This window comes from Sesamum indicum, linkage group LG6, assembly GCF_026168435.1.
Source record: "Sesamum indicum cultivar Baizhima isolate 11 linkage group LG6, ASM2616843v1, whole genome shotgun sequence".
Lineage (NCBI taxonomy): Eukaryota > Viridiplantae > Streptophyta > Magnoliopsida > Lamiales > Pedaliaceae > Sesamum > Sesamum indicum.
In genome coordinates, this window is record NC_142662.1 from 20314795 (window position 1) to 20339325 (window position 24531).

Consider the following 24531-nt stretch of genomic DNA (forward strand, 5'->3'; position numbering starts at 1 on the left):
TGGAGGAGTCTCTTCATGAACAATGTCAAGAGTTTGACAATATTCATTGAACTTACTCGACTTATACTCTCTTCCTCTATCAGACCTTAGTCTTTTAAGTTTCTTACCAGTTTGGGTTTCTGCTTCATTTTTAAACAAAATAAATTTATCTAAGGCTTTATCCTTATTTTTCATGAGAAACACATAACTGTAGCTACTGCAATCATCTATAAAGGTGATAAAATATCGTTTGTGGTCCCTGGTCAAAACTCCATTGAACTCATAAATATCTGTGTGAACTAAACCAAGTATTTCTGAATCCCTTTCAATTGACTGATAGGGTTTTCTAACTTGTTTAGCTTCTACACAAACTTGGCATTTGTGATTTCATTCAATATTTTGACTAGGAATTAAATTAAAATTCATCATTCGTTTGATTGAATGAAATTTAAATGACCTAACCTACTATGACACAGAGTAGAAGATTCCACATTCAATATAATAGAATCCAGAAATATCAATAAATTTTATTATTTTCAACTCGAACATTGAACAAGCCATTGTCTAAATAGCCTTTATCGACAAAAATACCAAATTGTTGAATTATAACTTTATTAAAGTTAAAGACTAATTCATATCCCTCCCTAACTATTATAGAACCAGTAATGATGTTTCTTCTAACAGTGAGTACATGATGAACTCGTTTTAGCGACAGAATGCGCCCTGAAGAAAACTTCAAGTCCACGCTTCCTATCCCAAGTACTTTAGTTGTACTGGAGTTCCCCATGCTTACCGTTCTTCCACTGATGGCCTAATAAGACACAAAGAGAGATTTATCAGCATAAATGTGCACATTCAATCCAGTGTCAATCAACTAATCATACAGTTCGTAAATAGTCAGGAGTTCGGGTTGTACAGATACATACTTGCCAGTTGCTCCTGAGGTACTAGCACCGCTAGAACCTCCCACAACCATGTTGACAGTTGTTTGCCCAATGTTCGCCTTTTTATTAGGACAAAGTTTGGCCCAATGCCCAACCTGCCCACAGTTTCAACATGGTTTGTTTGCTTTTGATTTCTTATTTTGGAGGCCTTGCTTTTATTGATGGATTTCGAGTTCGAATTAATCTTATTCACTTTATGTTTCCCCACTATAAGATTGGCCCTAGGTTGATGTACAACAGGCATCTTGCGGGTTTGATTTCTATGTTTTTTTCTCAATACTGATAGAAATCATAAGTAAGAAATAACATATTGACACAATCTCTTTTTTTTTTCTCAAGGGTTTGCCATTTATTGTTAATTTTATTGGAGATTCTGTTACATTTAACCCTTAGGCTATATTTAGATTGCTAGATTTGGATTTGAAAGAAGAATTTGGATAAATGATTTCAAATAACTTCATATCAAAAGAATTTAATATCTATTAATATTTAGTAGAACATAGTTCAAAATTAAAATCGAAAAATTTGATATTCTTCAAATTTAAAATTATTTTTATTCAAATAAACAAAAAACATATTAATAGGAATTCGAAATCTGTACCTTCAAATCCATGAGACGTGACCTTAGAACAAAGAAAGGAAAAGTGAGAAGTTATGTTTGGAGCAACATAAATTTGACTTAGTCTGATACAGCTCTTCTTCAAGATGTATCTTATACGTCCAATAACAGCTTCGTGTGTAAGCTGCAAGAAATAAACTTAACCAAACGCATCCCCATCTGCATTTCTTGAAGTCTTCCTAATTAAGTATCCATTAATCCACCAAAATCAAATTAAAAATGACTGAGTTGTGAGGCACACTGAACAACCCGTTTATAAAGGTCATCTGCATTGTCCTTCACTTCCAACAACAACAACAATAATTTTCACAAACAAAACACACATACACACACACACACTATATTTATATATATATATATAGAGAGAGAGACAGAGACAGAGACAGAGAGATGGCTGCATGGGTTCGAGTCTTGCTGCTGTTTACATGCTTGCTGCCGGGGATGGTGGAGTCCGACCTCCGTCGTTATAAGTTCAATGTACGTATAAAGATATGGATTAATATCATCATGTCTATATGTAAGTATTATGCATAAGATATATATGAAATCATTCTAATATCTTGCATGATGAATATGTTTATTGAAATTAATTTTATGACAAGTATCATTATAGGGTGAATTACATTTCTCGAGATTTGATTCAATTATACAAATAGTATTATAATATATATTAATGACGTTAATATAATTTTCATTATTCAAAAGATGTTTCGGGTTTTTAAACGAATATTACAAAAATTTTAGCAAGTACTTAATGGTAAAAACTTTATAATCTTAATATTTGTCTGCTTAAAGTATTTTATTTTATAGTATCTTATTATGAATTACTAACAGTGCCCTTAAATTTTCATCAGAAAAAGTTAACTTGAAGAATTAAAGGGGAACATAAGTTAAAAATTATGGACTATAAAGTCAACGATTCAAATTATTAGGCATTAAAATCACTAGAAGAAAAGATTTTGTTGCCTATATTTTATTGGCAATGGGTTAAAAGTACTATTATTAATTAGGGTAAATTACAACGATTTTTCTTGAAATTTGGTATAATTATGAATATACCCTTGTTGTATAAAAAATTAACAATACTTCCTTAATTTTAATGGTCGTCTAACAATTAGCTCAATCCGTTAGATTTCCATTCATTTTTATAGTAAACCGACAAAAAACGCTCTTATGGATTAAAAATTATAATTTTATTTAGTTTTTCAAAAATATTTTTTTATGGACTAAGTGGATAATTTTTTTTATAATTTTTAAAAATTTTCATCCATTTTTTTTATAAGTTTTAATTTTAAAAAAAAAAATATAGTAAAGGGCAAAACTGATAATTTTATATCTCCATCCAAGGATTACATAATTTCATCAAACATCAGGCGGTATGTGTAATTTTTCAAACAACGAGGGGGTATTCGTAATTAGACCAAACATTAGGGGAGGTCATTGTAAGTTACCTTATTAATTATAGTTCTTAGTTTATCTATCATGACAAAAATATTTGTCATAATTATTTAAAATATTTTAGCTAAACTCGCGAAAATTACGGCCAACAAAGAATGTGTAGCTCTGGTCCATAACTATTTGTTATGACTATTTATTTTTAACCATGACAATTAATTATGGTTAAGTGTTATAGACAAAATTATATTTTTGATCCTATAATTTTAGGTTATTAGTACTTTTGGTCCTATAACTTATTCTATTCACACATGTAGACCTTTTTATATGAATTTAGTTCTGAACATCTTACACTTGATCTTTTTTTGACAAATTTAGTCCTGTGTCGGCAATTTTGATCCCCTTTACACTATAATAGATCTCATTTTTTGTCCTGTAACTATGAGCTAATCGTTGGGACCAAAAAGTTAATAGAGGACTAAATTTGCCCAAAAAAAAAAGATTAAATATGAGATATTTAGGACTAAATTTATAAAATAATAATAATAATAAATAAATGCGCAAATAAAGTAAATTACAGGATAAGAATCCCTAATGACCTAAAATTATAGGATCAAAATATAATTTTACCAATATTATACTTGTTGCAGTGAGTGGTAAAAATGACTTAGGCAAAATTGTAAAATTGGTCCCGTAAGTATAGGGGGTGGCAGAGTTGGGACCGTAACTACAGGACTGACAATTTTAGTCCTGTAAGTATTGATTTTTTTGGCAATTTTGGTCAAACCAAAATTGCCCAAAAATGCGACGGAGAGATTTGGGGCTTAGGGTTTCCGACGTCCATGTGCGCAATTTAAACACCTAAAAGCTTGCGTGGGTAATGTCGTGGCTTCTTCTTCCTCTCTCACTCTCTCAGCCATCCTCTCTCACTCCACCACCCCGCGCCATGCCTCCTCTCACCCCCCCTCTCTCTATCCCTTCTCCGCTCACAAATCCGCTTCCTCTTCCGCTGTTGTTTCTGTTTCCCGCCGCCGCACCCCCCCCCCCCCGTCACCCTCCTCCCTGTCCGCGCCTCCACTGTCGTCGAGACCCTCGAGAAAACAACTGACACTGAGCTCCTTGAAAAATCCATCAACACTATTAGGTTCTTATCAATTGATGCTGTAGAGAAGGCCAATTCCGGCCACCCTGGTCTGCCTATGGGCTGCGCGCCGGTCACATATTGTACAAAGAGGTGATGAAGTACAATCCTAAGAATCCCTGTTAGTTTAACCGTGGCCGCTTTGTGCTCTCTGCTGGACATGGGTGTATGCTACAGTACGCACTTCTTCACCTAGCTGGATATGATGCCGTCAAGGTCGATTCTTTCTTTTATAATTTATTTCTCAACTCATTCAGGAAGGGATAAAGAGAAGGGGGTGAGAGGAGGCATGGCGGGGGGTAGTGGAGGGAGAGAGAATGGCCTGAGAGAGAGTGAGGGAGGAAGAAGAAGCCACGTCATTAGCCACATTATTGGCCACGCAAGCTCCTAGATGTTTAAGTTGCGCACGTGGACGTCGGAACCCTAAGCCCAAATCTCTCCGCCGCATTTTTGGGTATTTTGATCGGACGGACCAAAATTGCCAAAAAATCAATACTTATAGGATTAAAATTGCCATTCATGTAGTTACGGTCCCAATTTTTCCATCCCATACTTACGAGCAAATTACCTTATGATAAAAAAAAAAATAAAACAATTTATCAGTCCCTACTTTTTGAACTGAAGCAATTAAACTGCTTCATTTTAGAAAATATAGGAGAGTAAATAACTACATTTTAAAAAATACAGAAAGGCACGTAAATTGCTAAAAAAAAATTTCATATATGGATAATTTGCTCATTTAAAATATAGAAAAAAAAATGCAAGTAACCCCCTTGTGATATCGCAAATGTGCAAATTACCCCCTTATAAAAAAACAAATAGCGATTTACCTCCCTGTATTTTTTTTAAGATACAATAATTTACCTCCATATATTTACTAAAATGAAGCAGTTTACCTTCCTGTATAAGGAGATAACTTGCTTCATTTTAAAAAGTATAGGGGGTAAATTACTATATTTTTTTCATATGGAATAATATGCTTATTTTCAATATCACATAAAGGTAAATTGCTATTCACCCATTTAAAATATCACAGAATAATTGCTTGCATTTTACCCTTCAAATATATATAGTTTGAAAAATAATGTGTTGATCTGAGGTAGATTGTTTAAGGGTTGATGTTGTGAATGGAATGGTGACTGGTGCAGGTGGTGATGAGGAACAAATCAAGATTGTGCTCGAGCAAGCCAGTAGTGACTGTGAATGGGCGGTTCCCGGGTCCTAACATTTACGCTAGGGAAGACGACACTCTGCTCATCAAAGTCGTCAACCATGTCAACTACAATATCAGCATCCACTGGTCAGTTACTCCACATTTTTTATTCGTTTTCTGTAACCACTTCCTTGAAAATAAAATTTTACAAAACACTTCCTATCTATTTCTACCATATGTCATCGGTGAGGATCCTTTTGGTGTCGAAAATAATTTTGGTTTATATTTTTTTAAAAGGAATTAAATTAATTAACCATTTTTAACGTACCTAGTTTGTGTGGTTGTGCATTGTATATTATTTCATTACAAGATATATAACATTTAATCATGGTTAATTGTCATAGTTAATAATAAATAGCCATATCATTTAGTTATTAGCTACGACTGCACAACGGTTGTTAGCCGTGATTTTTGTGAAGGTGGCTAAAATATTTGTCATGGCTTAAATATTTTTACCACGGCTTTTAGTTGTAGCAAATAATTTTTCATTGTGGGAATAGCTAGTTTTTTGTATAGATTTTATTTAACCGTGGTTAATAATAGTTATTTTATTATATTTTTCTGGCCATAGTTATTAATATTGTAGCCAATAGTCATAATTAATATTTTTATTTTTTTATATAGTGTTATTAAATTCAATATCAAATTCACCCTCACTTTTATGAATTACTTTCTTTTTTTAATAATAAAAAAGAAAATACTATTTCTTTTATAATTTCATTTTTGTTCAAAATCAATGATAGGCATGGGATAAAGCAACTTGGGACAGGTTGGGCAGATGGACCGGCGTACATTACACAATGCCCAATTCAACCCGGGCAAAGCTACGTGTACAATTTCACAGTAAACGGGCAGAGGGGCACTTTTCTTTGGCACGCACACATCCTTTGGCTGAGAGCAACAGTTCACGGCGCCATCGTCGTCCTGCCCAAGCCCGGCGTTCCTTACCCCTTCCCCAAACCACATCAAGAGGCCGTCTTCATATTAGGTGAATCCCATGTTTATCCTGTTTGAAACTAACTTCATTTTTAAAAAATTGATGGGCAGAATGGGTAATATAAATGAAAATAATAGCGCTTGAATTATAATGTACAATCACAACATGGTTTTTTGACATAATTTAATTTCAACAGTGATCATTACAAAATGACGATATAATAAAATTAGAAAAAATTGCAAGCAATTCGCCTGTAATATTATAAATAAGTAAATTATCCCCTTATAGAAAAAAATTAGTAATTTACTTTCCTATATTTTACTAAATGAAGCAATTTACCCACTGTATTTTTTAAAGTGAAACAATTTACCTCTTTAGATAGAATTGTTATTTTTTTTTTTTCATATGGGGTAATGTGCTCATTTGTAATACCACAGATATGTAAATTCCATTGCATCTGCACAATCACAAGGTGAAAACGGGTACTTAGCTTAATCGATGAAATTGGGACTTCATTACTATGAGTTTATAAGTTCAAATTCCATAAATATAACGATATTCACCTACTTTAATAATCACTATTCATGAATCATAATCTTTTTATTAAATATTGGTAATTAATGTGTTGATTACTATACTTATTAATATTTAAAATCCATTAAAAGAAATTATAAGTAGATTAAGGTTGTCCAGACAATAACCAACATTCAATAATTTTAAGAAAAAAAATTAAATTTTGTGAAGTTTTGGGTATGATGCAGGTGAATGGTGGAAATCAGATGTTGAAGATGTGATAAATGAGGCCATGGATTTGGGGGTGGCACCTAATGTTTCAGATGCGCACACAATCAACGGCCATCCTGGACCCATCTCCAGTTGTGTTGGACAAGGTGACCCTATTTTACTTCTTTGTCGGATGAGATTCATGTGGGATAGATGATTTTATTTTTTTTAGACTGATTAAATTTATTACTAGTTTTTGCTAATTTAGTCCAAAGTTTACTTCGATGGATTAAAAATAGTGTTAATTATAGTTAGATCCCTCAAAAAATATAAAATTATACTTACATCCCTCAAGAATTCTTTGTTAACACATGACCCCTTTTTGTTAAAATTTGAACGAAAAATTATAATGTTAGTAAAAACAATTGCATAATGTTTAATTCAACCCCTCATATAACGTTTTTGTGTAATAATTTTGTAGTTGTGAAGGAAAAATGTAATGATATTAACCATACTATATATTACATTTATCCTTTTATAAGTACAAAAATGTACATGAAAATGTTAAATAAGGGGCAAAATAAAAAAATTACTAGTCTTTTTTGCTCACATCAGCATTTTTCATCCAAATATTAGTGAAAGTCGATCAGATATAAATAGGTTATAAAAACTTTTAAAACAGTTGGTCACGGATGATTTAGTCAAAATAGAACTAAATATATGTTAAAATTTATGAATATTTAATTCAATAAGTGCATTTTTCAGTAATTTTCGTGCCACTTCCAAATTTAAAAAGAAGAGTTATTGTTAATAGCAGCACTTTACACGCCCCGGTGAAATGGTATGGGCTGGAAAACCCCTCAACGTTTTAAAGAGCAACCCACCTCCCAAATTTAGGGTGAATAGCAATTTACTCTCGTATGATATTGTAAATCAGTAAATTATTTTCTATAAGAAAAATAAAAATTTATTTTCTTATATTTTTTTAAAATAAAGCGATTTACCTCCCTGTCTAATGAGGTTAATGTTTTATTTTAAAAAAGCACAGGGAGGTAAATTGCTATTTCTTTTTCTTCATAGGAGAATAATTTTGTTCTTTTGCAATATCATATGAGAGTTGCTTGCATTACCCCAACTTTATGAATTTTTAGATAAGAAGCTTAAAATTGGCAATTTATCAGTAAGTAAGGGGGGAAAATTAATTTTATTTTCTAAAAACTTTTTTTTTTAATTTTTAATTTTGCAATTTGGTTCCTCACATATAAATTTTAAAAAAATATATAACATTTTTAATAGAAGAATTTACAATAGGACAATTATTTAGATAATAACTTGATGAATGATATATAAATATAATAATTTTGTGAATTTGACGAACTTGAATTTTTCAAATAAAAGAGAACTTGAATAAATAATTTAGAGAAAAAAGTTTAAGGAATAAAATATAGAAAAAATATTAAAATAAAAAATCTTCTTAAATTAGAACATAATAACAAATTGAATATATTAGTTAAAATGTTGAATGATGGAATATAATTTCAAAAACTTTTTTGTTAACTTCTTTTGCAATCTTTGTTAATTTTTTTTCTTCAACTTTATTCAACATTTGTTTTTTTTTTATTTGAAAATTACAAGAAATCTTTTATATTTACAAAAGTTATGTTGATGTTTCATTGGTCAAGTTATTATTTAAATAATGCCTAATTATTAGTATTTTCTATTAAAAATAGTTATATTTTTTTAAAGAAATTATATGCAAGGGACGAAATTGCAATTGAAAATGAAAAGTAAGGGATTAAGATAATCTTTTGTAAAAAATGAAAATTTTTATAACGGTAATATGGGAAAATCATTAATTGAAAGGATTAATTTGAATTTTGAAGTGAATTGAAAAGACAAAAATCATTTTGAAGTTGAACCCAAATGTCGGGGACTAAAATGAATTTTACCCGTTAACAATTGCATTATGCATGAGTAAGGCCCGTAAAAGCTCAAGGCTCTCGATCGGGCTGGGTTGTTTTTTCTTAATCCACTACTTTTTCAAGGGTTTAATGCTATTTTTTTAAGTAATATTGTGAATGAGCAAATTACTGTTCATGTAAAAAAATAGCAATTTATCCTCCTGTGCTTTTTAAAATGAAGCAATTAACTCCCTGTTTAAGGGGAGTAAATTGCTGCATTTTAAAAAATATAATAACGTAAACTGTATTATTATTATATTTTTTTTTTATAAAGAGATAATTTATTCATTTGCAATATCATATGAAAGTTGCTCGTATTTTTTCTAATTTTTCAATAAACTTTTGAATGTGCATAAAAGGAGGGTTCGATCTGGGTGTGATGCCCGGGAAAACATACCTGCTGAGAGTCATCAACGCTGCACTAAACGAAGAGCTATTCTTCAAAATCGCGGGGCATAAGCTGCGCGTGGTGGAGATTGATGCCGCCTATGTCAAGCCTTTCGACACCGACACCCTTCTGATAGCTCCCGGCCAAACCACCAACGCCCTTCTCACCGCTGATCTCCCCATTGGCAGGTACTCACAACTTATTTCTTCTCATTCCCAAATCTCATAATATTTAATTTCTTCGTAATTTTAAATCACATATCTCATTTATTTTCATCTTTCCAATAATATTTTTAATAGAAAATTCGTAGTATTTTAGGAAATTTTCAATTTATGGTTGTAAAGAGAAAATATCAACCATAAATTTAAATAAGAATTGTTATTAAATGTAGATATTATATAATGAGTATTAGTTCTAGATAAGATTCAAATGGTTGTAAAATAAAAATACAAATAAAAAATTCAAAAAGAAAAAGTCGTGCGTGTGTTACACGCACAATGAATTTTGCACAATTTTAGGAATATACAAGTTAAATTGAACTTTTATTTTACATAGGAAGACTTTTTGCTCATTAAACATAACATATAGAATGGTAATGCATCAAGTTTGGGGTGGGTTTAACAAAACCCAGGACCCAAACCACAGGAAATTTTTTTGACCTAGTCTCGATTTGGAACTAAGACAGGGACCTAATAAGTTGGACCCGACAGACTCGATTAAATAAAAATATTAAAAAAATCTCTTTTTAAAAATAATACTATCAGAATTTTAAAGACATTAGACAATAATATTATTTAAAGGTTTTTATTTTTTTTATGAATGTGTACATGCATGTTCTAGATTTTAAAATATTAAAACTTTATATGCATTAACTTATATATTAAACCTATATAAATTATTTATATTATTTTTTTAATTTAAAATAATATAACTAAGTTTTAAAGGATCAGGTTAAGGTTAAGGTTAAGGTTAAGGCAAATGGAGCCCAAAACACTAAGATTCGACCCAAGACCACATGGGGACCCATTTAAGACTTTAAACCCATCCCAAATGGGGTGGGTCCAAGTTTCAAAACTAACCTGGATCCACTCCCATTCGTAATTACCTCTTTAATTTATTTTTTGGCTATTCGTGTTGACTTTTTATTCTTTTATCGCATTCTTTCACTTAGAGGATTCAAGTGTAGAATTCCTCTAAAGCTAGTCCATACCACACTGGGAAGATGAATCTAATTCTCTTGCTAGAAAGAATTAGATCCTATTGAAGAAATCAAAATCGTTTTGCACTATCAATTAATAAGCAAAATATCACTTTTGGTCCCACTAAATAGGCCCTTCTCACTTGTAGTTCCACGCTTTACGTGTTCAACACTTTTAGTCCCAATTTTTTTTAACACAAATGGTCCTATTCCGTTAACAACTAACGGAAACGGCACGTGACAAGTCACATGCCGTTAGTCAACTGGGGCAAAATATTACTTTTGGTCCCACTAGATAGGGCCTTCTCACTTGCAGTCCCACGCTTTAAGTGTTCAACACCTTTAGTCCCAAAATTCTATTTTTTTTAATATTAATGATCATGTTCTGTTAACAACTAATGGAAAAGGCACGTGGCTTGGCAGCTAGGGAAAAAAACATAAGACTATGCTTGTATTTAGTTTTTGGAGGAAAAAAAAGACGCCAAAAAAATATTGTTTTACTATTTATATATGTAAATAACCCACAAACACCACACAATATTTTTATCTTTTTTTCATCACTTAATCTTGAGAGCAATAGGCTAAAAGATATCACAAACATCTCAAAATACTTCAAATATTTTGTGATATTTTAAGGAACAAAATGTTGCAAGGTACTGTAAGACTTTTGGGGGATGTTTTGGTATATTTTGGGTTTGTAAAGTGGTAGTACTTGGCATATTTTAAGCATGCAAAGCTGCACTTTAGAACACAGTTCATTAATGATCAAAATCAGTGGATTTCATTATATTTTCTGTTTTTTTGCAATTTAGTGCTTTTGTGCAATTTTAGTTTTCATTTTTATTACTTTTAGGATTTATGCTTACACATTTAAACACGACATAAACTATAATTACTTGCAAAAAAGGCATATCCATTAGTCCTTTTACACATAATTCATCATTACTAAAAGGTCATCTAGTAATGTATAAGAACATCTTTTTACACATAATTCATCATTACAATAGCATTCAATATTTGAAGTATTTTGGGATGTTTGTGACATCTTTTGGCCTATTGCTCTCAAGATTAAGTGATGAAAAAAAGATGAAAATGTTGTGTGGTGTTTGTGGGTTATTTGCATATATAAATAGAAAAAAAAATACTTTTTTGGCGTCTTTTTTTTTCTCCAAAAACTGAACACAAGCCTGGTCTTTGTTTCTTTTGCCAGCTGCCAGTTGACTAACAGCACGTGACAACTCACATACTGTTTTCGTTAATTGTTAACGGATTCATGACTATTTCTATTAAAAAAATAGGACTTTGGGACTAAAGGTGTTGAACACGTAAAGCGTGGGACTGCAAGTAAGAAGGGCCCTATCTAGTGGGACCAAAAGTGATATTTTGCCCCAGTTGACTAACGGCACGTGACGTTTTCGTTAGTTGTTAACGGAATAAGACCATTTCTGTTAAAAGAAAATGGCATTTTGGGACTAAGGGTGTTGAACACGTAAAGCGTTGGACTGCAAGTGAGAAGGGTCCTATCTAGTGGGACCAAAAATGATATTTTGCCCAATTAATATAAACTGATGCGTACTAGAAATTCGGCCACACCATAATGGTTGAAAAATCTTCAAGCAAATCTTAAGATTATCAGAGAACTAGCCCTGTAAAACAGAGGTTAGCATTCCAATGCTTAAGTCAGTAATGAATTAGAGAAGAAATAAAAGGAAAACTTGAATTAAAGTGAGAATAATGGTAAAATATGATTAAGGATGATCAATATTTACGTGGAGTGCAAATTATAAGCTTCAAATATCCTGAAAATTGAGCGAGAATGGTCCAAAAAAGTGAGAGTTTGAGAATAAGTGTTTTGTTATCATAAACCTGCACAAGACATCTATTTATAGACTTGTACAGAGTTGGGTACAGGACAATTACTAAGTTCCATACGCCATTACAAATCTCTTTGAGATGATTGTTATCTAAAACAAACCGTTTGAAATTTGGATAAACATTAACTGAGATACGTGAACTGGACTGAACTCTCCCATATCTGCCTGAAAATTCTGGAATTGGTTACTTGTTGATTTCCAACTCATTTTTCACCAATTTACTTGAAACCAGCTGGAGATATTTTAGTATGATATGTACAAATATGTTAACAAGTTATATGATATGTCCTCCCAACTGTATGGTGACGTGTTCGGCTAAAATGAGCTTATTTCTTGAACCTGCCAGTTCAGTAAAGTAGCAGATACGCCTATGGGCCTATCTTCCCTATTGACGGGTTTTATCTTTCCTGCTGGTGAGCCAGTTGGGCTCTTAGCCAGCTGGGCTAATACGTCTAATTTGTGGACTTGGCCAATAATTTTAGGGGGCATCATAAACGATTTCTTCTTATTCTTAACTTGATATGCTACAAGAAGAACTCAAAACGAAAGAGAAAAAGGGTAGAAATTCGTGGCTATGACTGTTTTCATGAGAGAGCAGACTGAAAAAGATGAGGATAAAGGATTTTGTGTGATAGCCTTTTTATGTGTTCATAAGACCTAGTCTGTTGAACTTCTACACAAGCTCCACAAAACATGTACTAATTATGCATAATTAGCCTATTTAACCAAGTGGGTCTCTCCCAAAGAGCCCACTCCACACCTCTTTTTAGAAAATGTGTCCTACACTTGATCTTATCCAAATTCGGCTTGGGTTTAAATATTTGGACAAGGCTTGTTATAATTTGTCCCATAAATTAAATCAATCTTAATAATAATTTATTGGCTTTATTACTTAATTCAATTAAATAAAAATACTCAATAGAAAATTCATGCAAATACTTAATCTAATTAAATATACACAAACCCAAAATATGCTTAAATAATAAATTCAATTTATTAGTCGAGCACAAATATTTTATTGGTCCAACTAATTAATTTAAGCCCGTCTCCACTAATTAATAAATCCAATCCATTAATTAGACACGCTCATCTAATAATTAATTAGTTCAATAGATTAATTAGCCCAAGCTCTTTTAAATTAGTCCTATTAATTTAAAAAACTAACCTCAAAATTTAATTAATCCAATCAATTAAATTCTTGGGCCATCCATTAAGTGGATTGTTCCAAATAAATAATTCAATCATTTATTTTTCTCTGTGAATTAATTTAACCCAATTAAATTAATTCGTTTCTTCCAGAATTAATTTCATCACTTTCATAATGATTTGTGTGACACTCTTTAGGGTTATCCTCAATTCGACTTGGGCTCCTGACCAATAAAATTAATTAAATCTAATTTAATTAATTATTTTCAATTATCCCATAGCAAAAGATGCTCGTTGTCATGGGTGACCATCCAGCAATAGTTCATGGCACTAGAGACTAGGTGAAAGTATGGTCCTTCGGTTGACTGTCTCCTAACCTTAGTTTAGGGTATGATATTGAGCGTCGATTTTCATCCTTGACCAGACAACTATACTTCATACTCAAGGTGTGTTTACTCTATTGATCCGATTTAGGGAACCTATTCTTAATTGATCAAATTACTTTGGCTAAAGACTTTGAGAATTTAAACCATCTTAGAGCGCATAGGTGAACTACTATCGAATACTGACAGGGGAGAGGTTCCCTCTTGAAATGCATTGTCCTAAATACATTCGCCAACTGCACTAGACAAGGTTTATAATGACCATATCTTGCGGCACAGTCATTGCTCGTCAGATCCAAGATATAGTTTTTGTATGCACGTGACAGACATGATTCCTCAAGTCCTAGGACTAATCTCGTACTATCAGAATCAGGAATTCCAGTCATACCTACAAAGCCTTCAAAACTTTCATATGACGATTCCCAAGAGTCAGTTCAGTCAGTCGATTACCTTCCCAACCAACTCACCCACTAAAATTACATAGACAACCTATATCTCCTGCAGATGAAACACGGCACCGCATTACTTAGCACAATTCTCTATACCCTCGATCCCCTATCTCGAAGTCCTATACTTAGAATATTTTTTACCGACTCGTAGAAGTTGGTTTCATAGCTGTCAACCAATGCGCAACCCAACTTCATGAGTTTAGTCTTTCAATATATGGACACTTATTGTGACATTGAAATACTGTTCAATGTAAGTAGTAAACACAACAAAAACATGAGCCAATAATAAATATTTATTTTATTTATCTAATCAATATTAATTTAATAAAATTGACGAATAGATCCCAAAACAATCAATCCAATTTACTTTTCTAATCACCGATTTTAACACCTCCAATTATTTTAATGTCCCCACCCCCAAAATAATGTGATAATGTGAATCCAACTGACTTAGTCTATCAATACAAAATTTTGTCCTACCATCTCAAACTTTCACTTTTAGATCCATCCTTAGTCATATTTTCCCGTAACAAATGCATAATTGTGGTCAATATTATAAACTTTTGGATTAGTTGGTCTGATAGTGGTTGATGTTAATTAACTTATTATGATGTTCAAGTGGTACTCAATATAGTATTGGTTGAACGTGGCACATTCATATATATACATAAAAAAAATCACAATAATTGAATATTATTTAATAAAAAAATTATCGTAAAAAAAAGTTATAATACAAAAATAATTATGATAAAAAATAAATACTTATAAAAGACAATATTTGAATTAAATAAGAGAAATACAAAGAAGTATTAAATAAAAATAAATAACTATTTAAAAACATTTTACCACTTATACATATGAGGTATGTGGAGTTAGTGAGTAAAAAAAATAAAAAAAATCATACAAAAAGATAAAAGAGATATAAAAAAAGTGCTCTTCCTTAATATTTAATAAAAATTAGAAATAATGGAGACTGAGTTTGGGGTTTTGGGGGGTGGGGGGTAGTATTGGGCCATGTCTCCAATTGTTTTAATTCTCTTGTTGATAACGTATATCTAAAGTAGCTAAGCCCAATATGCCAATATAAAGATTTAAAGGCCTTCAATTTATTAAAATGGATTAGTGACCCAAATAAATTAAAGTAAAAGAATATGAAAATGCAAAATATGAAATGTAAGAAGCTTAAGAATTTAGGAAAAAAATGCAATTTAGCTCCATGTAATATTATAAATGTGTAAATTAACTCTCTATAATTTTTTTGAGCAATTTATCCCGCAATATTTTTTAATATACAATAATTTTATATGTATTTTTTTTAAAATTAAACATTTTACCTCTCTAGATAGGGGTAAATTGCTTTATTTTAAAAAATATAAGGAAATAAATTACTATTTTTTTAGATAGGGAGGCAAGTTACTCTATTTTATAGAATATAGGGAGGTAAATTAATAATCTTTTTTTATAGAAGAATAATTTGCCCATTTGCAATATCCCAAGAAGGTAAATTACATTAAACCCTTTATTTATATGAAATAAAATCTAACAATGTATAAATAAGAATAAAAATATTATTTTATAATTAAAAAAGATAAAAAATTAAAAAATGACGCGTGTGATACAAATATGACATGGAGAGGATATTTTGCTATATTTTTAAAAATTATACAAAAATTTTAGTATTTTATTTTTCATAGGAATACTTCAAACATTTTCACTAATATACGGGGCAAATTGCCCTTTACCTTAATATATTAAATGAGAACTAGTCGATTTTCCATGATAATACTTTACCAATTTTTCGACCCCTCAACCTTTCACGTGGGGAGTCATCCTCGGAAAATAATCCATTTTCTTGTTGTAATAAATGAAAAAATGAATATCTTAGTTTCTATTAAACAGTGATATATATAATATAAAATATAAATGATTGACAATAAATAGTGATTTTTGTCTTCCAAAAATACAACATTAAATATAAAATATTTATATATATACATATTTCTATATAAAAATATATATAAAAGATATATAATTTGACAATGAACAGTGATTTCTGTCTCTCAAATTCTAACATCAAACCTGCACCACTTATTTTAAAATATTTTAAATTACCCAAAAACACTAATCCGAACATAAAGTATTTTTTCCACATATTATTCAAGTTCCAACTCTTCATTCCATTCCTCTATATATAGGTACCAAGTTGTGGCCTCCCCATTCATGGACTCCCCCATCGACATCGACAACAGAACCGCCACCGCCACCTTGCACTACACAGGCACCCTCCCTTCCACTCCGGCGGTCCTCACTGATCCGCCCTCGCGCAACGCCACCGCGACAGCCACCAAATTCGCACACTCCCTCCGCAGCCTGAACTCCGCCGAGTACCCATGCAGAGTCCCCCGCGAAGTCGACCATCACTTGCTTTTTGCCATAGGCCTCGGCCTCAACCGCTGCAGCACCTGCGCCAACGGATACCGTGTCGTCGCAGACATAAACAACGTGACGTTCGCCATGCCCAGCGTCTCCCTCCTCAACGCGCACTTCTTCAACATCCCCGGAGTCTTCACCGACGATTTTCCGGGCGACCCGCCTACCCCTTATGATTACACGGCGAGACGGGTGGTGAACATGGGGACGACGACGGGGACGAGGTTGTATAGAGTGAGGTATAATGCTAGCGTACAGGTGGTGTTGCAAGGGACGGGGATGATATTCCCTGAGAACCATCCGATTCATTTGCATGGTTTCAATTTCTTTGCGGTGGGAAAGGGATTGGGGAACTTCGATTCGGAGAAGGATACCCGCAGCTTCAATCTTGATGATCCTGTGGAGAGGAACACCATAGTGGTGCCATCTGGAGGATGGGTTGCTATTCGATTCATAGCTGATAATCCAGGTAAGTTCTTGTGATTTTTATTGGGTTTTAATGCAATTTACGTCCTGTGCAACCCTAAATATTTATTAAAAGAATAAATAAAAGGAAAAATTCTTGTGAAAAAATTTATATAAAAATCCCGTTGTGGTAAAAAGAGAGAAGCGAAATATCTCCTCACCCGAAGGTTCGTTTTGCTCTTTTCTTGTTTTACTAGGTGATTTTATTTTTCATATAATTATTTTTTAATTTTAAAATTTCTTAGGAGATAAATTGCATATAACTTTTTTGTTGTATATATATATATATATATATTTTAAGGAACTGCGACAAAATTATCATTATATATAAATAATACAAATATTCACATAAATATTAATTTGCTGTGATTAATTGTTGTCTACTTGCCACGAAATAGACAGTCGGAATGCTGAACTCACCATTTTTGGGGTATTGTCAAATGATTCGATCACAACATGAGTTTTGAGCATGTGGTATCGACAAATACAATTAACAACATAACCATATCTACACATATATTAAATGGTAAAATTATAATTTTGATCCCATAATTTTAAGAAATGATATTGTGAGAGCATTCAAATATATTGAGGTGGTAGATTAATTTATCAATAACGTTCCAATTTTGTAATTTTAGTCCATTGACCATGTTGATGCTCAAAGTTGAGGATTTTGCCATTTTAGAAAGAAAATCTTGCTTGCTTCTGAAATTCGGTACTCATCAAATTTGTAGGACCAATTAATTATTTTCATCACTTCTTAATTTATAGAATTAAAATTAAAAAAATTAGAATTAATGTGCATGGTTGATAAACTTTCATTTTTAGTTCATTTAAACTGAGAGATGGTGTCAATTATAATCCTTTAGCTGAGCATCAATTTTAGACATCAAATAAACACGTGGCTGTCGAACAATGATGTTTTAAGAATACCATCCTCTTAAATTATAAATGAAAAAAATAAAATTTTGCATATATTAAATAATAGCTACTACCCATTTTCAGATATTAAAAAAACTTAAATATTTCAGAGTTTGACGTGGTAAAATGAAGTGCAAAATGGATATATAAATGTGTGCGTATATTTTATTCTATATACACTAGACTTTATTTTTCTAACTTTTGCAATTATGTGATTTATAGGGGTGTGGTTTTTGCACTGCCACTTAGAAGTACACACTTCATGGGGACTCAAGATGGCATTTATTGTGGAAAATGGGAAAGGCCCCAACCAATCTCTTCTACCACCTCCCAATGATTTGCCAAAATGCTGAATTTTCACATCTTATCTCTCTCTCTCTCTCTCTCTAAATATATATATATGTACGTATATATTAGGGTTCTTGTTAGAGTATATTGCTTCAACTGCGGATGAGAGAAGTGGTATTTCTGGAGCCCAATATAGAACCGGGTCAAACCGGGCCGAAGGAACCAAAGATGTGCAAAGTTGGCCCAATTGATCATACTTGGATTGGAGTCTAGAGAGGTATTTTTGTGTATTTTACTGTGCAAAACTTACTTGTGTGGAAGTATTTTCTTTATTGTTATGTTTGGAGTGACAGATTTGGATTGAAGGATGTTAAGTCAATAAATTAAATTTATACCTTGTGACATGTGATGCATTTGAAATTTATTTAAGATGAACCCATCTAAAATTCTTACTTATTTATGCAACTAAGGTGTATCAATGTGTGTTATGTTACTTTAATATTAATTACTTATTTATTGTAATAGTAGTTGTTAGTTAATTATATCAATTTGTTGTTGATTATTAGAATATTAAATATTAATAATTAATATTAATGATATAATTATAATCATTTACTTAAAAAAGTCAACTTCAATTATAAGTTCATATCCGTAAAGATGCAAGGCCAAGTTTTAATTGATATGTATCTAACCTAATGTAAATTTATTGTAATATCAAGGGATAATTATATTTTTCTCCAATAAAGTTTTGTATAGTTACACTTTTTTGTGATTTTGAAAATTACATTTAGTACCTCTAGGGTTTGCTTGCGTCTAATAAATAAGTCCATTCGTTAGTAAAAATTCAGTGAATTTGTTGATATTAACAAAAATATTGAATGAAACTTGATATTTACCTTCGATTAATTTATTACTGATTTATTGCAGGTCAAAGTTTTTTTTATGATCATACACCTTCACACCTCAATGCATGTGAGAAGGTGTATCTTTACCATTATGATAAAAAATTATTTGACCTGCAATAATCAATAATAAGTCTATCGGGATAAATATAGTTTTTTTTGTTAATATCAGTAAATTTGGTAAATTTTGACTAATGGAGGGATTATTTGTTAGATAGAGGCAAACCTCAGGAGTGTTAGATGTAATTTTTTAAACTACAAGAGTCTACGTGTAATTACATCAAACCTTAGGGAAGGAGAGTGTAGTTATCCCTAATATTAATGTATTATAGTGTCTGATATTGATCGAATCAATATTTATAATATATTAATATTAATGTAATATTTAATCATTATTTCTATATAAAAAGAGTTAATTATACTTAGACCCATCTTAAAAATGCTAAATTACATTTTCTTCCAATAGAAATTACTGTTATACCCCCTCAAAATATTCTCAATTCACACCCGACCCTCTTCTATTAGGATTTGGACGGTAAATGCTGATGTAAAAAATACATAAATTTCAATTTTTCTCTCATTTTGTTATGTATATTTTATATTTATAAAGGGATCAATATAATATGTATATATATATATATATGTGAAATAAGTTTAACATCATGATATAAAAATATTAAATGAGGGGTAAAACTGAAAATTTATATAATTTTTTTACTAATATTAATATTTTTTTAAATTGAAGAAAAAATAGTTTCATAAATCTTAGAGAAGATCTAACTGTAATTAACTAAAAGAAAACAAACAAAATTCATTTCTAGCTTCTCAAGCGCATTAAAATTAAGGTTGATGTAGAAACTTAATGGTGGATAAATTATCAACTTTTGAGCTTGAGATCAACTCATCTTTTATAATATTTAAAGCGTAAATTACATCTAGCTAGTTGGAAGTTTGATAGAATTATGAATAGTCCTCCTTTTTTGAGAAATTATATAGGAAACATATTTTAAGGTAAGTTTTAATTGTTGGAATGGGTGGTGAAAAGTTAATTTGATTGACTGTTTTCTATTAAATAATATTTATCAAAATAATATTGACCGAATTGACAAAAATAGTAAAAATTCATCAAGTTGGCATTGTATTTTATTGTCGACTTACATTGAAAAGAGTTTTCACGTCACAACAAAATTCCCATAGAATAAAAGGTTAAACACGTGAGGTTGGGCTACGCATAGGTTTCGCAACTATGAAACCAACTTCTAAGGATTGGTTTAAATGTTCCAAGTTGAGGAGTTAGAGACAGGGCATCGAGGGTCATATAGAGACTTGCACTAAGTACTGCAACCGTATTTCCTAAGCAAGAGACGTAGGTCGTCTCCGTAGTTTAGTGAGTTAGTTGGCTAGGTAGTCAGCTGACTGAACTGTCTCACGGGAATAGTCATATAAAAACTTTGAGGGCTTGATCGGTATGACTAGGATTTTTTATTTCGATAATACGAGACTAGTTCTTAAACTTAAATAATCATAACAGTCGTGTGTATACGAAGCCGTATCTTGGATATGGTGACCGGTGGCTGTATTGTTAGGCATAATCTTCATAAGTCTCATCCGATGCAGTCGGAGTAAGGTAAATCCAAGATAGAATTTGTCCCTTGTCAGTATATTACAATAGTGTCTCCTATACGCTCTGAGACCCCTTTATGACCCACAAATCCGTCGTCATGAAGACTGAATGAATGGGATAGGTCTCTCGGTTGAATAAGTGTGGTGAATGAGGACTCGAGTTAAAGTATAGATGTCTAGTCCAAGGATGGGAACCGATGCCCAAATTCTACGCCCTAAACTAAGGCCGAAAGACGGTTAACAGTAGGACTATACTCGTATGAATTCAGAGCCTTAATGTTCACGACGCTATTCACCGATTCTTAACATTCACGACGCTATTCACCGAATCTCTAGTGACATGGACTGTTGCTAGATGGCCACCTATGATAACGGGTTATTTCTAGTTGTGGGATTTGAAAATAATTAATTAATTATGTTGGTCACACATGCCCAAATCTAGTTGAGGGTGAACCTATTAAACAATCTTTATCAAAATAATATTGAGATGATGGATGTGGTAAGATTTCATCAAGGGCATTCACTATGTTTGATTTTGTGTTTTAAGATGGGCCAAAACACCAAACCTTGTTTGGTTTTATGTCTGCACACCTTCACTAGGTGTGCAGTAATTTTTTTTTTTTTTTCTTTCTTCTCTTTTTCTTATTTTTGGAGTTCTTTTCTCTCTCTCTCTCTTCTTTCTTTTCTGTCATTGTCAGCTTTTTCTCTTTCTTTTCTTTCTTCTTTCTTCTCTCTCCTTTTTTAATTGTTTTTTTAATTATTTGTATTATATGTATTATATATTATTTAATATATAATATATGTGACATGTAATAAATAAGTAATACTAAAAAATAATTATTAACTTATGAAACCATTGATATTAAAGATATTTACTATCAATGCTACTTGGTTAAAATATTTAAAACTTTTCTACCAAACAAAAATATTGTAGCAGTTGCGTACACTACTGACAATATATCAGTATTATATACCTAATTCGTATTTTTATTACTTCAATTATCTATTAAAATTTATCAGTTCATATATAAAAGTCTAATGAATGTATTTTCAACATGTTATATAGTGCATTTAACGCTTGATTACAATATTTTTCAACTTAGACCATTTAAATCTTTTGTACTCATAATTTTTCCTATTTCAATGAAATATTTGAGAAATTTGAAAAATGAGGACAATATACCAGTAATACATACTTAATTCTAAATTTTTTTATTTAAATTTTATATATTATGTTTTTTCATTCCAAATATAAAGTCTAACAAAATCATTTTGGAGACAATACTACAATGTATTTAATTATGCATTAAAATTATAATTATTATTTAAAATATAAAAAGAACAGCCTCAATAAAAAAAGTTACTTAACATAAATATATATATTATATTTCACTAACAAACAAAATACTATATACATACACATATATATTACTAAATATATATATTAAAAGACATGATTTGACAATGAACTGTAACTCCTGTCTCCCAAATTCCAACATCAAACTTACACCACTTATTTTATAATATTTTATATTATATCAAAATACAAATTCAAACATACCATATATCTTAAAACACATATTTACTTATCTCTATTTTTCTCTCTCTATCTCCTAAACACCAAAACAAAAACACCCAAAATATTAATCCAAACATAATGATTATGTTTTATTGTGCTTTCCATTAAAGTTGAACGGGGTTTTCATGTCACAACAGAATGCCCACAGACCGAAAGGTTAAACCTGTGGAGTTGGGCTACGCATAAATTTGGCAACCATGAAACCAATTTCTAAGGGTAGGTCTAAAATGTTCCAAGTACAGGACTTCAATATAGTGCATCGGGAGCCTTATAGAGACTTTCACTAAGTCTTGTACTGTGTTTCATCAGCAGGAAACATAGGTCGTCTATGTAGTTTTACTGGGTTAGTTGAAAAGGTAGTCAACTAACTGAACTAATTTTGCGGAAATCGTCATATAGAAGCCTTGGGGGCTTGGTCGATAATACTGGGATTCTCATTTCCGACAGTTCGAGGTTAGTTCTCAGACTTGAGGAATCATGACAGTCGTGTGCATATGAAGACTGTATCTTGGATATAGCAAGCAATGACTGCGTCTTGAGGCGTGATCATCATAAGCCTTATCTAATGTAGTTAGAGTATGTAGCAAGTTCGTGGATTCTAAGATAGAATTTGTCCCCTATCAGTATATGACAAATAGAGTCTCCTATTTACGCCCTCAAAAATCTGAGGCCACAGTGACTGAATGAATGGGATAGGTTTCTTGGTTCAATCAGTGGGATAAACGAGGACAAGATTATTAGTATAGATGCCCAGTCAAGAATGGGAACCAACGTCCAAATTTCATGCCCTAAACTAAGGCAGTTGAAAGTAGCACCGTACTCATATGAAATTTGGAGCCTAAACGTTTATACCGCTATTTACCTAGTCTCTAATGCTACAGACTGTTGCTAGATGGCCACACTTGGTAATGGGTTTTTTTTGTCACAGGAATAATAAAAATAATTAATTTAATTTAATTTAATTAATTATGTTGGTCACACTGCATAGGGGTGGGCGTCGAATCGGGATCATCGGGTCGGGTACCCGTGTTGTCGGGGTAGTGTATAACACTATTCGGTCTCGAACGCGAGTAAGGCGGGTACCTGGTTAGTCGGGTACCTGACAGTGTCGGGTTCGAGTAATTTTATGCAAGTTTAATATTTTTTATTATTTTTATTATGAAGCAATGAAATTTTATTCATAAAATAAATTACAATGGCAAAGAATCACAAGAGACATTCAATTTTTGCAAACATCATTAGCAAACAACATGAATAAAATAATGCATCAAGTCATTACATTCTAATCATCAATTTACAATAACATGGGAAGTACTAGATCCAAAATAGTCCAAACTCCAAAGTATTCTAGTCAAATATCAATTATGGTTGAATCAACTCCCAATTTTGTCAGCTCTATAAGAAAACAAACAAAAAAAAAAGAATTGAGATTAATATAAATAAAAATATATAGAATTTAATATAATTGAGATTAATATAAATAAAAATATATAGAATTTAATATAAAACAAAGCAAAAGAAAAAATAAAATGTACCTTGCTCAAATATTTCAATTTCACTTAAATCTTCTTATATGCTTATTGGCTTGGAATCTTTACGGATCCAATCTTGAGCACAAATAATAGCTTGAACAATTTTAAGAGATAGTGAATCCTAAAATGCATCAAGAACACGACCACTAGTGCTAAACGCGGCCTCTGAAGCAACAGTCGAGACAGGAACTGCTAATATATCTCGCCATGTTTGAGAGAATCGAAAACCTCTGAGTGTTCACTTTCCATCATTTTAATATATTAAACTTTTTCCTATACTCTTCGACATCCTCACTGAGATACTTTTCTAACTCTGATTTCACGTGATCTTTTCCCCCTGTCATGTACATCATATACTCTTGTTGTAAAGAAAACCTGCGAGTCTCGTTTTCTTCATCATGCATAAATATTTCATTTAACGAGGAAAAAGATGAAGAAACA

General features: G+C 31.6%; 1 protein-coding gene across 1 annotated transcript; it reads left to right on the top strand.

Annotated features, from left to right (window-relative positions):
* The first annotated feature begins 1815 nt into the window (after nt 1–1815).
* LOC105164010 (laccase-4) lies at nt 1816–18910 on the top strand. Its single transcript, XM_088882049.1, has 7 exons — nt 1816–2019; nt 5227–5378; nt 6035–6279; nt 6990–7118; nt 9272–9488; nt 16546–17249; nt 18389–18910. Exons 1-7 carry the CDS (start codon nt 1933–1935, stop codon nt 18517–18519), a joined length of 1665 nt encoding a protein of 554 aa, XP_088738175.1. The 5' UTR covers nt 1816–1932; the 3' UTR covers nt 18520–18910.
* Nucleotides 18911–24531: the final 5621 nt, after the last annotated feature.

What these genes read in the sequence shown, in the direction of transcription:
- LOC105164010 (XM_088882049.1), top strand. Translation starts at nt 1,933, where the DNA reads ATGGCTGCATGGGTTCGAGTCTTGCTGCTGTTTACATGCTTGCTGCCG. An exon ending in TACAATATCAGCATCCACTG is followed by an intron (nt 5,379 to 6,034) that starts GTCAGTTACTCC and finishes AATCAATGATAG; the next exon opens with GCATGGGATAAAGCAACTTG. An exon ending in GCTGATCTCCCCATTGGCAG is followed by an intron (nt 9,489 to 16,545) that starts GTACTCACAACT and finishes CTCTATATATAG; the next exon opens with GTACCAAGTTGTGGCCTCCC.